Source organism: Helianthus annuus, chromosome 14 (genome assembly GCF_002127325.2).
Source record: "Helianthus annuus cultivar XRQ/B chromosome 14, HanXRQr2.0-SUNRISE, whole genome shotgun sequence".
NCBI lineage: Eukaryota > Viridiplantae > Streptophyta > Magnoliopsida > Asterales > Asteraceae > Helianthus > Helianthus annuus.
In genome coordinates, this window is record NC_035446.2 from 107,488,945 (window position 1) to 107,504,967 (window position 16,023).

Below are 16,023 nucleotides of genomic sequence, written 5' to 3' on the forward strand. Positions count from 1 at the left end.
TTTTTTCTAAAAATACATAAGAAGGTGTATATGAATTATGAAATCATGGATAAAACCTCCACCAGTGGTATATATTTAGTTAAATAACATCCAAATTAAGAACCCTGCCACGTAAGCATGCCCTCAGCTTCAAACCGCCCGTGCCACTCACGTGTCTTCACACATGGCTTCCACATACCCCTCCCTATATATACCTCTCTTTGCACTGTCATCCACTATTATTCATATACGCGGCGCCTTGTTTCTTCATCGGCGGTGATCCTTAAACACCGCCATGTCATCCTCCGATCTCGCCGTCATCTTGCCCCGTGTCATCATCGTATCTAGACGCAGTCTCCGCAAGAACAAGTTTGTCGATTTCGTCGGTACGCTGTTGTTTTTGTTTTTGTATTTTTGTTTATATTTTTGTTTCATTAATGAATTGATTAACCTATATGAATCTACTTGCTTGTTTACCATGTGCATGTAATCTTTATGTTTCAATGGTTGATGAATTAATCACATGAAAAGCTTTCCAACGGTCGTGTATGGTAATTTACCGACCCCTAAGACCCGTAAAAAAGCTTTCTGCTGCATAACTTTTTGCCCGTTTACCTGTCATTTTTTTTTTTTTAATTGGTTGTGTTACACCCGGTTTTTAATTGTTATAATTTTACATAATGTGTGAGTGGAGAACTATTAGACAAGGTGTTTATGAAAAATGTTTTGATAGGTGAATATCATTTGGATCTTATTGTGGGATATGGAGCCGTTCCGGTGATTGTACCGCGGGTTGCCGGTGTGCACACGTTGTTGCAAAGTTTCGAGCCGATCCATGGGGTTCTTTTATGCGAAGGGGAAGATATAGATCCGTCGCTTTATGAGGTCGAAGAAACGAGTTTGTCTAACGAAGAATTGGAGGAAATTCGGCGGTTGCATGTCAGCGATACCGCGATTGACAAAGAGAAGGATACGATAGAGCTTTCACTGGCTAGAATATGTCTGGAAAGGAATATACCTTATTTGGGAATATGTAGGGGATCACAAGTGTTGAATGTGGCATGTGGGGGTACCTTGTACCAAGATATTGGGAAGGAACTAGCAAGATGTTGTCCAGATGAGAAGAAAGTGGTCCATATGGATTATGAGAATTACGATGGGCACCGGCATACGGTTAAGATTGTGGAGGAAACCCCTTTGCATCAGTGGTTTAAAGAGTCATTGAAAGATGATATGGAGATTCAGGTTAATAGTTATCATCACCAAGGAGTGAAGAGGCTAGCGCAGCGGTTCACGCCCATGGCGTTTTCATCGGATGGTTTGATTGAAGGGTTTTATGATCCAGATGCTTATTGCCCAGAAGAGGGTAAGTTTATAATGGGGTTGCAGTTTCATCCTGAGCGCATGAGGAAAGCGAATTCAGATGAATTCGATTATCCTGGATGCACTGCTGCATATAAGGTAAACACCATTGTTTCATTCGATTATCAGATGATTTTCAAGTCGTTATGTATTAAATTGTTTGTATTATGGTTGCAGGAATTTGTGAAGGGGGTGATCGCATATCAAAAGAAGCTCAACTGTGCAACAAAGGTACCAAAATCTTTAAAACTTGATAAAGAATTGGAGCAAAAGAGAAATGTTATCGTTCGTAGCTTCTCTCTCGCAAAAACCCTGTACGCGGGAGGCCATAATATTCGTCATCTTCGAGAGTCTGATCTCAAACCAGGAGCAGAATTTCTCGAGGTATGATCAATGATTGAGCTCATCAAACAATAGTTTGTTTGTATACAAATAATGATGGTATTTTTTAATCGGTTTCAGTCAAATATAGCATTGAGTTTGCAACAAGAGAACAGGTTGATGCAGATGGGAGCAACAGTGAGGAATGCATCTTCATACATGGAGAGATTGAAGTTGAATGCAAAAAGAGAGAAATTGGCAAGAGTTGTGATGGGGAAGATGACAATAGAACAGTTGTCTGAATTAAACATGTTCTATAACATGATGGGGCAAATATGTTCTGACATGTTGGAGATGAAGCAACTTCAAAATGTTAGTGTTGATCTTCTATGATTAGTCAGTCATCTTGCCATTAATTGTAGATCTAAAAGTCTTTGATAATATGGTGATATGTACTATTTCTTTATAAAGTATCACATGAAATCTTAATGAAAGAGACCCATCTTTTGTTAGCTTGTGACTGACTACCCCTGGTGGTGGTTATGTAGTGGTGCATCATATCTTTATGATCTCATGCATACATGTCTCTATCTTGTGTACCTAATTGTTTTTCTTATTGCCATTGGTTACTTAATTGACTAATGCAAAAGGGCTTGTGGTTGGAATCTTCTTGGGGTCCTATAGGCTATAAGGCTATAACTGCTTTTTAATGGGCTTGTAGAGTAGTTGGGCTTGCTTTGTCTTGTGATGTCAAGAGTCAATTTGTTTTGACAGTGATCGTCTTTTTATCCTTTTTAGAACTTAGAACCTACATACAGTTTAGATGTTTGATTAGAAACACACATGTGCTATCATCTCTGGGATGTAATGCCCTTCCACAAAATATTAAGGTAGTGTTCGTTTCATATAACAATGGTTTTTGAATAGAATTGGAATATAGATTTCATTTCTTATGTTGTTCGTTTCAACAAAAGAAGGATTTGAAATTGAATCTAAATCGTCGGTTCACCTCCTTTTTCTGGATACAAGGTAATTATGTCATTTTACATATTTTACAATCTAATTCCATTGATAGTTATACCAATCAAACACAATATGGTAGTGGCGAATCTTGAAATTTTAAACAGGGGGCGGAAGTTTTAAAGAAAAAATAAAGGGGGCATGACTCAGTTTATATAAAATTTCAATTTTCGATAAAATCTACATTTCAAAATGAAAAATAGATTGGGCCGGGGTTTACCTGGCCCTAACTAAAATTCTCCCATGACATTATGGGATTTCAAATTAATTCTTTAAAATCCAATTTCAATTCCATTACATTACATTCTACGAAACGAACACTACGTAAGATTCTGTTTTCTGTGGGTATCCTGGCTTTGAGCTCGATTGTAATGGCCATAATTCACTAAGTATCGATCTAAGTTATCAAGTATTTAGGCCCATGGTCGCAAAAGTCGCTAGTTGCTCCCTAGTCAGATTTGAGAGTACTCGGCCTGGACGGAGAGTACTAGGGGAGTAATTGGCATAGAAAATGAGTACACTACTCGCGCATCGACAGCCTACCTTGTAGTTAGTACTCAGGGAGTATTCGGCCTTCGAGACCTTGTTTTGCAACCATTAATATCAACGGTCCCAGATGTTGAAGATCATTAGAGAAGATGTGATGGAGTGGATCTCTCCACATGATTTTATCAACACCACCATGAATCACAACCATTTTTATTACAATTCAGATTACAAGGATAGTAATCCCCTTTATTTGACCGTCTTCATGTTTACAAGATCCATTTTTTGCGACGAACATAATTCATGTATCCGTCATTGCTAGGTTCACCTTTGATTGCAGTTATTTGAACCGTGGCTAATACAAGCCAAGCCAGATCCACAACAAAAACAAGTCCTCTACTGTAGGTGTGACTTGCCTTATTTAGCTATAGGAAACTTAGAGTTAATTCATGATGCAATTACATCCAACTAATCATATGTTGTGTTTTGTTTCTTTTCTTTTAATTTTTATTCTTTAAGGCATAATAAACTATTTAATTTAAATATTTATTTATTTGCTTTCTAAAGTATAACTATATAAACTCTAAATTTTAATTGTGCAATATCAAAAAATAATAGTTTATTAAAATAAGTAATTTGGTTATTTAAAATAAATTTAAAGATGGGGATGATGTTGAAAATGTAAGTAACTAAGTATACATGGAACGTGTAATAATTGCTTGGGAAAAGTTTGAGATGTTTGTATGTGTTGTTGATAGTTATGTTTATAAACGTTTATAGGTTTCACGGATATGTAAGTAAATGAATTCACAAGATGAAAAAAAAAGTGGCAAAAGATAGCTCTTCAATTGAAAAAAAAAAAAGTTTGAACTTTCAGCATTCAAGGAATTTGGCTTTGGAGTTGACAGTGGACTTTGGATTTCTGCATTTAATGATAAATTGGACTTTGTATTTTGAACATTATCTAATAAGTTGGACTTTGCCTATAACATTAACTCATAAAATGGACTTTAACATTTACATACAAGTCTTTAAAGGATATAATGTGGTGGTAAGATGTCTTTCTTAAGTTCATAATATTGAGGGTTCAAATCTTACAAAGTACATGCATAAGAACATTTAGAATTAGGTTAGTTTATACACATAAATTCGACTTTAGGCTTTTAACATTTACCCATAAATTTCCTTTTATGTAATTGGACTATGGGCCTTTTAACATCTACTCATAAGTTGATATTTGGACTTTGGGCAACATTTACTCTTTAATTGGACTTTGAACTTTAGCATTTACTCATAAATTGGACTTTGGTGTTTGGAGTTAACAATTTCTCATAAAGTAGACTTGGACTTTAGATTTTAACATTTAATCAGAAGCTCGAGTATAGACGTTAAATTTACTAAATAGAAATTTCACTCTACTTTTAATAGTGAATTGGGTCAACAAAAACAGTAAATGTTGGGTTAAATGAAAGGAGTCATTTTTTGGGTTAAATGATCGTGTTAGCCCTAGTTTGAAGGTGACCCTGACATTTCAAAGCTTCTTGGCCAGCCCTTTAGTTTGTATAAAAAGTTAGGGATCTAAGCACAAAAACATATACGTTGTTCAATCTTTTAATTTGTTATCTTTATTACGTCCATGTATTCGTTTTACTACTAAAATCATACGACTGGAGCTTGACTCTGAAAATGAGACTACCATTCATAAAAGATCAAGGGACGCGACTATTGTATTCTCTATGGAATATATTTGGTATTTGGGATTTTATATTAGGGTCGCATCATCATTCATTATTGATTCTCTTCATCTTTCAGTTGGTTCAAGTATCATCACCATCATTATTATCGTCTTGGAACGAAACTATAAGCACTATTCATCATCAAGGAAGGCATTTTTTGTGAATTATGATACTAAGGTAATTCTGACACTTAAAACGTTGTTAACAAGAATTGCTTTGTCTAATAGACTCGTCAATTTGTATTTACAAATAGTCTTTTATTAATGTTGTTATGATTATGTAATAAATTACAAGGAAAAAGCTTAAGCTATAGTCATAAGTTGCCATTCGTTCTTAATTTTTGCATACTTATTAGTCAATTTTGACTTACTTAAAAGTTAGTTTTCTTTTTGTGTTTGCTTCTAATAAGGAAATTTGATGGATTATTTCTCGTTAAGTCTATATATCATCAAGTAGCTTGCTCAAACTCATAATAACCAGTATCTTCAATTGATTGAACCAATCAATTCAATCAAATAAGTTTTTTTACGTAACAATTCAATTAAAAAATTAAGTTCAAAGCTCAATTTGAAAGCCCACTAGTTTCATTTCTTACTTTTATTGTCACTATCTATAGTTTATCTGGTTTCATTAAATTTTCAACAAAAATACATTTTAAAATTGAATCTAAAATTTGTGTTTTTGGAATACTTCAAATTGACACACTTTTTTTTAATATTAAAATTTAAACAAAAATCAAGTAAAGGTAAAAGTTTGGTTATACTCTCTCCACTCATTAATTTAAATAAATACAATAAAATCATAATTATATTTTTACTGGATTCAAATTTTCTTGGTTAAACTCTTAAAATCGAATTATTAAAAAAAAACACTCCAATAGTGCTGATTTTAACTTTAACGAAAATTGAATTATTTTAAAAAGTGTTAACCGTAATTTACGTCCATATGGTTTGTCCACTTATGTTATTTTAGGTCAAATTTCAAAATTATACCGTTTTCATCACTGACATTCTCGAAACGTGTCATTTCAGTCCAAAAAACTAACCCCAATTAAAAAACTCAGTTATCTCAAGAGTAAAATGGTCATCCTAAATATGATACACTTTAAAACATAGCCATTTTACATAGATTTTTTTTTTATTTTACATAGATTGTTTTAAAAATAAAAAATTTATGTAAAATTACCATTTTATCCCTAAGCTAACTGAGTTTTTTTTAATTGTGGTTACTTTTTTTAGGACTGAAATAACACGTTTCGATAATATCATAGAGAAAAATAGTACAATCTTTTAATTTTTTATCTTTATCACGTCTATGTATTCTATTTATTACTAAAATGATACGACCGGAACTAGACTCTGGAAATGAGACTATTGTTCTTAAAAGATCAAGGGACGCGACTAATGTATTCCCTATGGAATATAATTGGTAGTTGGGATTTTATATTAGGGTCTCCTCATTATTCATCATTGATTCTCTTCATCTTCAATTGGTTCAAGTATCATAGCCATCGTTATGATCGTCTTGGAACGAAGCTCTAAGCATTATTCATCATCAAGGAACAACATAAAAACTCAAAGGCATTTTTTTGTGAATTATGATACTAAGGTAATTCTGACACGTTAAAAAGAACTACTTGTCTTAAAGACTCGTCAATTTTTTATTTACAATAGTCTTTTATTAATTTTGTTGCCCACAATATGATGATTATGTAATAAATTACAAGGAAGAAGCTTATGCTATAGTCACACGTTGCCATTCGTTTTTAATTTTTGTGTGCTTAGAGCATTCCCAATAAGAAACATAAAAAACACCTAAAAACATGTCTAGTCAGCGCCACATCATAAAAACATCCATTTTTAAAAAACACTCAAAATTCACCCAATAACAAAACCTTAAAAACACCTCAACATAATGTCACATCATCACCATTTTTAAATATTTTTTTTAATATTATACCCAACCCTCCCACCCGGACCCACCAACTGACACCATCCCCCACCTTTTATTCATTTTTTGTAGTTTGTCTACAAAAATGAATCTAAAAAATGGAAGCTAAATACGAGTCCCCCAATAACTAAAAACACATTCTCTGCCACATCACTCTCAAAAAATGGGTAAAAATGCCCTATTGGGGATTAGTTTTCTTTTTTTGTTTGCTTCTATAAAGAGTAAAGGGTGTGGGGAACGTCCCATCGTCGTTGAGGCCCATCGAGGATCGTCCACACCACACCCTCTGGTTCGTCCCCGTCGCCAACGTCTCCTCCTAGCCGCTCTCGACGTTCCTCCTTGCTTTCTTATCCAACACACACACATAAAGGGGCTCATCACAACACCTTTGGCTCATCTCTTGAGACTCATCCCCCACACCCGATGACGTGGCCGCCTACGTGGCGGGATGATCCCCAAAGAACTACCCTCCTCCACGCTTACCAGCCTAACGAAATTTTGATGCCTTATTTCTCGTTGAGTCAATATATCATCAAGTGGCTTGCTCAAACTCATAATAACCTGTATCTTCAATTGATTGAAGGAGTCAATTCAATCAAATAAGTTTTTTTCAGTAACAATTCAATTAAAAAAAATGAGTTCAAAGCTCAATTCGAAAGTCCACTAGTTTTATTTCTTACCTTATCTATAGTTTATCTGGTTTCATTAGTTTTCAACAAAAATACATTTTAAAATTGAATCTAAAATTTGTGTTTATGGAATACTTTAAATTCACACACTTTTTCAATCTTAAAAATTTAAACAAAAATCAAGTAAAGGTAAAAGCTTGGTTATACTTTCTCTTCACTCATTAATTTAAATAAATACAATAAAATTATAATTATATTTTTAATGGATTCAAAAGATAAAGCTTTGAAACCTATAGGTCCTAGGTTCAATTTGCACAAGGAGTTTTTTTCCATATTTATTTGATTTACTTCTGAGTTAGTTTATATGCATTATGCCTAATAGAGTCGGATATAATCAGGTGTTTTCGCTGATAATATTCGTTACTAATCAAAATTTACCATTAAAAAAACCTCTTAAAATCGAATACTCCAAATAATAGTGGTGATTTTAACTTTAACAAATAAATAACAACCCACATTCCGGTTCGGGTCTAGTTTCGTAATCCACGTGTCACGTTGATTCCAAATCCGTCAGTACTATCCCCTGTCACTTTAAAATATGGCCATTGCTTTCTTTGTTTAACCCCCAATTCGAAAGTGTAGAAAAAACCAAAGAATCTATACTTTCCATCACTCAATTACCCATCTTAGATCTAGCTTTTCTTCATCGTCAATCCATCCTTTCCTAATCTCATATCAATCTCATCAGATCTGCATCAATGGCCACACTGCACAAATTCAAAATGTTAGCCACACAATGCGCCGTCGCCGGAAGTCCCACTCGTAGCCCCTCCACCAGCCCCGTCCTCAACCTCCGCCGCCGGAAAACACTCCGCATGCTCCTCACCCGCGGCGGCGACGGAAACCACCGCCGCCGGTTGCCGCCGACTGACGACTTCGTAGATCGGAGAGGAAGCGATGTTGATTCCTCATCGGAGGATGAGAAAGATAACGGTTCGAGGAGAAAGTTAAAGGACTTGTTCGTATCGTCATCGTGTTCGTCTTCATCACCGCCGGTTGAGGAGATCGGAGGTCATGGTGGAGATGAGGCGAACCGGTGGAGCGGTTATGATTGCGATCTGATTTTCGGGCGCGGTGGTGGTGGTGGTGGTGGTTCGAGAGGTGTTAGGTTTTTTCCAGGTTCGTTACGGCAGCGGTTACTTAGACGAGCGTGGAGGCCTGTGTTGGTGACGATTCCTGAGTAAATTTTGATAGAAATGTAGAGATGATTTGTATAAGAAATTACTATAATAATATAGTGAGAGTGTGGTGGTTGTTCCAGCATCCTGCTGGTGAGGTGATGGATTTTTGAATGTAATTCCGTTATGAGTATAACTGGATTATTATATCTATTATGAAGATATTATTGTTTTCATAAAACTTAATTAGAAAGAGTTTCATACTACTTAATTTAGAAAGAGTTTTGTAGCTTCAGAATCAATGGATCATTGGTGGCCAAATGAAGAAATATGGATCACACATCTGGCCCCAGGTAAGATTGTATGAATCCTGGCTAGGACCAGTGTGACTTGGAATTCTAGGGTGATTAAAATGGGACTTGAACACCTCCAAAGACCAACTTAGATCCTCCCACGATCTGGTTTTTAGTAAGCGAATCGTGTTTGCGCTATTTTTAAAACAAACGAGTCAATTCTAGGATGCATTTGGATCATGTTTGCGCTATTTTCTTTAACCTGTTTAATAAACGAGTCAGTTTTTAGGATGTATTTGAATTAGACGGTCGACATGTCAACCTACATACAGCTAGAATAAAAAGGTTATAAGTTATGATTTATAAGTTAAACCTATCAACCTGTCCGCAAAGAGCTTAACATGTTTACGACTTGATTAGAGTCTTTGCTTAAGATATAAGAGGACCAAAGACGGACCAAAGACATAGCATTTGAAGTAGACCGTGGGATCCATGGGATGAAAATTTTCCAAAATACAATCAAGGCTGGATCTTGATTTTTCTAATTTAGGCTGGTTGTAAAAATCCCAACTAGCATCCCGATTAGTCATTGATTAATCGCTAGTCGGAAGTTCACCGAGCAATTTTCTTTTAATCGACCAATTAATCGTTGACGGTCAACCAGGGCCCTAGGCAGTCCTAATCAGCCACAAATTGGCGGTTCCAAACAAATTCCGACCATTTTCCAATCTTGTAAATTTCGATGATTAATATTGTCTACTTAGAAAAATGAGCCAATGAGGGTTTAAAATTTGTCCTGCTAAAAAAATTACACATAAAAATGTGTGTGTATATATAAAACTAAAGATTACACATATAAAACCCAATCTGATTAACTCCTAGTTCGTACCCTATGGGCCGACTATCAACTAGCGATTCGTATAACACTATATCTAGGTATGATATATGGGTATAAGAGAATCTCTATGCATATGTGCCAATATATATACTTTTATTGTACTCTACATTCCAATAGGAATTTAATAGTTAAATGAACCCATACCCATCCGTACCGGCTGCCTATTCCCTTTTAAGGTGGATGCATAATCAAATTCCTTTTTTGACCATGATTGAAGACTTGACTGTAAAATTCCTTTTCTTTGTGCTCTTAATTAAAAACAAAAAAAAAAAAAAAAAAAACAATAGTTTGATGTTACAAATTGTTGATAATAAAATGAAAGTTGTAAAAAAGGAAAGAATTATAGAACCAAAAGATTACTATTACCAAACAGTGTACTCAAAACGTTGCCGTTTTGGGGAGCTAAAACTAGATGAAAGATGAATGAAAGAAAAGCGGGAAGGGGTTTCTTTTTGCAGAGAATGAATGTATGGGGGGAGGGAGATCTTTATGGGAATGGTTGAAAGTGGAGTCAAGATTACCTGTCTGTCACCTCCTTCCTTTTCCTCATTCTTCTATCCAATCACTCTCACTTTCACTTTCTATTTACTCATTTTCTTTTTCAATATCATCATCGTATCTTGTATTGTATATTTCATTCAAATGTAAGTATTATATTTACACGAATTTACTTTCCAGGGGCCATACTTTATAGTTTTTAACATGGGTTAAGTCTATTCCAAAAATTAATTTTCACAATAATCATCAATGAAACCCAACTGTCGAACTCGTCGCGACGCCTTTTATTTCATTAAACAGTATGGCTAAGAGTTTAAACCCCAGATCACACAATTGCATGTCACACACCCCAGGCCAACCTCTTCCTGCTACGTTGTTTGATTCGGTTATCAGATAACCACCAACCCATTGATGAAGCAACTCTCGGACAACATTACGCTTTAATGGTTTAAGACAAGAACGATGCTTACCTCATAAAGCTAGTTGCTTTTGTGTCTTTCTTTCTTAAAGAATCAAGAACATGCTAGCTTGTTTTCATCGTTGTCTGTGTTCTTCAGAGCATCCTGAATAGAAAGGAAACCACACTTTAATGTGATGGCAACAGTATGATTGTTTGTGTTATTTTTTTTAATGAGAAAGATGGTTATGAATATGATACATGCATATAACTGCATACTCTAAAAGTGAAAAAATAAATAACTAACAAAGGTTAAACAGCCGATTCAAGTTCCAGATTGTTAAACCACCAATAGCAAACCATATAAATCTCAAACCGGCTGACTTGCTTTGTTTTGAGTGGTTCGGTCGTTTTCCAACGGTATACAAACCTCTAGTGAAAACTAGCATAAAAATGTTCGCAAAGAATCTGGGGCCTCTAGGCTAAAATACTTTTCCGGTATATAGCTAGTGCAGAGGCTCACCAATTTGCACTTGAGTTCATAGATAGCCTGCTGTCTCATGTTTGCGAAAAATCTCAACGACTGAAACAGAAAAGGAGAAAATTCATATGAAGCACAAATCTATCATACAAAAGTAGACGTGGCAACTTCAAACCATTCACTTATGAATGGATAGGGGGCGGCCGACCCCCCGAACTTTTCGCTCAGGAGTGGAGAGCATGCAGTTTTCGTATAGAAATTTTTGGTATTTACGTTTTTGACCCCCAAGTTTTATAGAAAATTTTATTATATACGTTTTCGACCCCCCGGTCGGAAATCTTAAGCTTCGCCACTGATTGTGTTTCTTTTTTGCTTAAAAGGAAAAGTAGACGAAAATCGTATTCTTGTTTCTTAATGCACAAAACCACTTAAATCATTTAATTTAACTTACTAGATTGTTTTTGAAATGATATTAGTTTTTTTGTAAAAATAGGTATACTACGTATATATTTATAGAAAAATTAATAATTTTGGAAAAAAGGTGTTTCAACAAACCCAACCCGTAACAAAAAAATACACATTTTGACCCATCACGCGACCTATATGACCCACCCATTTCGCCACCTCTAGGAAAAATGGAAAATGATAAAATAAACACACCATGAAGAGCAAGAGCTTTACTTACCCCGATTCGTTGCATCTCCAAAGATTTTTGTAACGCTTCTCTTTTAGTAAGGAGGTTTCTTGAAAACTTTGAAGGGCGTTTATAATTCTTGCCACGATAAATAATAATAGCATACCCGAGTTTCATCTTCTCTATGGAAACAAGTACCCCGCCACTTTCGGCTTCAAGACATTGTGCGGTGTACAATATCCTTGAAAACACTCTTTGCATTGTGACCACTTTCACTATTTCCCTATGCTTCCAATGTTGATGCAAACCTTCTATCACACCGTCAAAAACACCTCGTCGCCCTAAAATCCCACATTTATTACCAAAAGAAAACTTAAACTTTATCTCGTTTTCTTCAGACGCTAACTGTATTAAAAATTTAAAACCAAGCTTCATTACTTACCAAGTACTAATGTGCTATCCATCTTTAATCCTATCTTTCTTAAACTCTCTCTCTCTTCACTCGTTATAATCTCTCGGTCCGCATTCGGTTCAACAGGCTCCCATGCAAGCTTTGCCAACTCTTTTGACGCCTTATTTATCTTCATTTTTAGCTGCAAAAACATATTACTATTAAATAGTCTCTTCATTTTTCATAATTTATATACCACAAAATACACTTACGATTAAATACTTGTGCTCCTGAATCCGTATTTCCTTTTCTAATTTTAGCTTCTCCGCTTCTAATTGCATTTCAGCTTCACTAATTCCAGCCTTGAATCCCTCATGTTCCGATTGAATAGTTTCAAATTCTTTTAACGTACCGATAGAGCTAGTGCTAAAATCTGACGATGGTTGGTCAAGATAGTCAAACATCTCAACTGTATTAGCACGCATGGTTTCTTCTTGAAGTTGGAAGCTTTTGATCTCCGCTTCTCGATTAATAACAAGTTCTGCAACATCGGGAGGAAGGAAATCCTTGCCTCTGTAGAGTATTATATAGAATTTATTACGTAGTAATAACACTCCGCCAGTGAGAAGCTGCACATGTAAACAATTTATAGCTTCAAAGTTTACCGTTGCATTGACTTTTTGGTCAAACTGATAGTAATTAAAGATCTTACCTTAAGCTCGGAAGCCATCTGCTCATTGCTTGTGTTTGGAATTCCCCATTTTACCGCGATCTTTGCTATATGACATTTTCCCCACAGTTTTAATATGGCTGCAGCCAAGCCTTGAAGGTTTCGGTTTCTTCCTGTACAAGTGAAATATCAGATAAATACTTTCATAATATAACTATAATTAGAAAGATTAATATGCATACCGAGGACGAAATGAGTAGGTAAATGGTAAGCTTGCTTCCTCAAGTGAGTTAACTCAGTGTCGGTGAGCTTAGATCTACCAGACAAAGGGTAAAGCCGTGACGGTGGTTTATATCCAGGAACTACTTCAGGAAGTAAATCCGCATCTACGGGTAATGGCTTCGGCATCCACCAATCAATAAACCGAGGTCCCAACCCGTCTAGTAATCTGTCAGCTTCCCTCTCAAAGAGTGACCCTTGTACAGGCATAGTCTCCTCTTTATCATCATGCCCACCAACTGTTTGATATAATGTTCCAGTGACATGTTTATTATTTCTATAATCGCATCCTCTATAGATAACAAGAGTATCCTTCTTACTCCATACCACCAGCCCTCCTGTCTTAATCTGCCAACAAAAATTCATTTTCATTACCTAATTTAAGTCGCCTCGCAGCACTAGAGTCAAGAATTTACTCCGTGACAATAACCAAATGTCCAAATTTAAACAGATGTACAAAACGAACGAACCATCACTCACCTCGACAATTTCGCGTGCTCGATCCATATTCCGACATAAGGGCACATCAAACTTAACCATAGCAAGCTCATCACTATTCCAAATCGCTCTAATTTGTTCAACCACACCTTCATTCACTCCAGCCTTTTTAACCTTCACCCAACTCCTCATCTTTCTAGCTTCACTTCTTAACCTCTCAAGCAGCCCATCATCAAGACTCAAATCAGCAGCAGTCACTGTCTTCTCCCTCTTCATCCTCCTAAACACCATCCTCTCCTCCCTCTCCCATGGCAGTTTCCGACCAAACCATTTCTTATTTTTTCCAACATTATTATTATTATTATTGTTATCTCCGAACTTATTATCTCCCAACTTACCCAATGACAAATCAAACTCCATATGTTTCTGGGTATCCTCTAATTCTTGAGATTCTTGTTCAAGATTGTCTATACTGTACAGGATTTTCTTCATGGCATGTTTTCCTCTTCCGCCGCTGACTTTTTGGGTCAATGTTTTTTCCTCTTTGTTGTTGTCAGGGGACTTTTTTCTGGTCTTGGGTTTTGTAAAGTCTATGACTTGATTGGGTTCAAGAACAAGAGGGGTGTTCATCCATGGGGCTGTTTTGGTGGCTGAATTTGATGGGTTTGGGTTAAAGTCTTGATTTTTATTGGTAGAGATTGATTTGGGGTGAATTTGTTGAGGTGAGGGGTTAACTGTTTTTGGAATGTTGGAAGGTTTTGAGAGCATTGTGGGAGTGAGGAACATCGTTGCTGACATTGTGACCCTGAACTGAATTGCAGTGTTTCGAGAGAAATCAGGAATCTATCCAAGAGATGTAAATATCTTGACATGTCATCGTCTACGTGGCATGTGTTGGGCCACATATCCAGTTAGGCTATGGGGTGTGGGGGTCATGGATTGGAACATTATTTCCACGTAGGATCATTAATTAAATGGTATACCATCCCCCTCCTTGATTGATGGTGATTCCCATGGATTAAACCACGATTACCACGACCCTCCCATTTGACAATTTTAAGACAAAAACAAATTAACAAAAATAAAGGGGATAGTGGTTTGGGTCATGACCACACCCTTAGGGTAGTGGTTTTGAATAATGGATTAAAGATAGATGATGTGGTGCCTATGTGGAGGGTCATGGTGGTCATGAAGGTCATGACCACACCCTATAGCCTTACAAAGTAGGTTTTGTGGCAAGAACAGGAACGACACTTTGAATTGCACTGCTCGTTTTGTTTCTGACAGTTTTTATTGGTGTGCACGTTCACTTATTATCCTGAATCGAAGTAATCGGGTTTCGGTTAATCAGTTTGATTTATTTGGTTAGATTGATGGTTTTTTATTCGCTTCATTAAATTTTAGTTGATAACCAAAATTAAATTTGAGCTAAAATTTTTGCTTATAAATACATGAAACTAAGGTTTAAATAAATGAAATATATGTATAAATACTTAAAATGAAAGTATGAATACATGAAATGAAGATATAAAATATAAAATCCATAAACTGAGGTATAAAAGCTGTAAATATATGAAAATATGAATGGTTCAGTTCGGTTAACTTTGGTTAAACGAGGGTACAAAAAAACGAGTTTTTTGGTTAATTCAGTTCTTTCTTAATTGATTATCAGTTAATGCGGTTTTTGGTTGATTTCGTTCAATTTCAATTCGGTTTTGCATAACGATTCACTTATTGCTCGCCCATAGACAGTGTTAATCATGTAACATATCAATTTATTTACTTAAAAAACTATAACAATACTATACTCAAATTAAAGAGAATCAAAAGCTCTTTTTAAGATGTAATTTTTTAAAAAAAATATTAATATGCGAAAAAAGTTATGGTCGCTTAAAAATCATGGGGGTGATTGGTTTTTCATAAGGATATAAATTGTAACTTATAATTAACTAATCATAATTAAGTTAAAGATGATGGATTAATGTATAATAAAGATACCAATGAGGTCGTGATCTATTGACAAAGGGAAAACCTTTAAACACTTTGAGAGAGGAATGTCTTGAATTCAAGTCCCACAAACGACATGATTAAAAAGAAATTTGCCGTTAAAAAAAGTGTAATAAAGATGAAGATTTAAGTGTAATTATTGTTTGAAAGACTAATTTACCCATATTTTAAAGTTATACTTTATGCATTAAACTAAAAAAAAGTTCTTACCCTTTGGTATATTAAAATACTATTCATTTACCTATCTATACTTTCTATTAAAATGTATTATGCATGATTTTCTAAAACCACCTTGTTTACACACGAGTTTTACTACTCGTATCAAATAAAAAGATTACTATACCAGTATCGATTTTTAGTTTTTTTTTCGGTCAAT

The 16,023-nt window shown here is 35.3% G+C and overlaps 3 protein-coding genes across 4 annotated transcripts; 2 read left to right on the forward strand and 1 right to left on the reverse strand.

Moving 5' to 3' along the window:
* The first annotated feature begins 229 nt into the window (after positions 1-229).
* LOC110908929 (putative glutamine amidotransferase GAT1_2.1) lies at positions 230-2,174 on the forward strand. Its single transcript, XM_022153930.2, has 4 exons — positions 230-365; positions 713-1,440; positions 1,519-1,725; positions 1,804-2,174. Exons 1-4 carry the CDS (start codon positions 275-277, stop codon positions 2,053-2,055), a joined length of 1,278 nt encoding a protein of 425 aa, XP_022009622.1. The 5' UTR covers positions 230-274; the 3' UTR covers positions 2,056-2,174.
* Positions 2,175-6,954: 4,780 nt separating this feature from the next.
* On the reverse strand, positions 6,955-14,482 carry LOC110908930 (chloroplastic group IIA intron splicing facilitator CRS1, chloroplastic). Of its 2 annotated transcripts, none has more exons than XM_022153932.2 (9): positions 13,683-14,482; positions 13,166-13,550; positions 12,966-13,096; positions 12,526-12,882; positions 12,305-12,455; positions 11,914-12,203; positions 11,271-11,330; positions 10,821-10,913; positions 6,955-7,421 (listed from the first exon to the last, which is right to left on the reverse strand). In XM_022153932.2, the coding sequence occupies exons 1-8, from the start codon at positions 14,436-14,438 to the stop codon at positions 10,863-10,865; spliced, it is 2,181 nt and encodes a 726-aa protein (XP_022009624.1). In that variant the 5' UTR covers positions 14,439-14,482; the 3' UTR covers positions 6,955-7,421; positions 10,821-10,862. The 2 variants fall into 2 exon arrangements, with proteins under 2 accessions (XP_022009624.1, XP_022009623.1); XM_022153931.2 differs by lacking the exon at positions 6,955-7,421 and adding an exon at positions 7,900-8,250.
* On the forward strand, positions 8,242-8,727 carry LOC110907094. Its single transcript, XM_022152125.1, has one exon. The coding sequence runs from the start codon at positions 8,242-8,244 to the stop codon at positions 8,725-8,727; it is 486 nt and encodes a 161-aa protein (XP_022007817.1).
* Positions 14,483-16,023: the final 1,541 nt, after the last annotated feature.

Excerpts from the sequence above, each read along its gene's own strand:
- LOC110908929 (XM_022153930.2), top strand. The coding sequence starts at position 275 with ATGTCATCCTCCGATCTCGCCGTCATCTTGCCCCGTGTCATCATCGTA. Across the intron at positions 366-712 it reads CAAGTTTGTCGATTTCGTCG|GTGAATATCATTTGGATCTT; the intron begins GTACGCTGTTGT and ends ATGTTTTGATAG. Across the intron at positions 1,726-1,803 it reads CAGGAGCAGAATTTCTCGAG|TCAAATATAGCATTGAGTTT; the intron begins GTATGATCAATG and ends AATCGGTTTCAG.
- LOC110907094 (XM_022152125.1), top strand. The coding sequence starts at position 8,242 with ATGGCCACACTGCACAAATTCAAAATGTTAGCCACACAATGCGCCGTC.
- LOC110908930 (XM_022153932.2), bottom strand. The coding sequence starts at position 14,438 with ATGTCAGCAACGATGTTCCTCACTCCCACAATGCTCTCAAAACCTTCC. Across the intron at positions 13,097-13,165 it reads ACCTACTCATTTCGTCCTCG|GAAGAAACCGAAACCTTCAA; the intron begins GTATGCATATTA and ends TCACTTGTACAG. Across the intron at positions 10,914-11,270 it reads ATGAACTCAAGTGCAAATTG|GATGCTCTGAAGAACACAGA; the intron begins GTGAGCCTCTGC and ends CTTTCTATTCAG.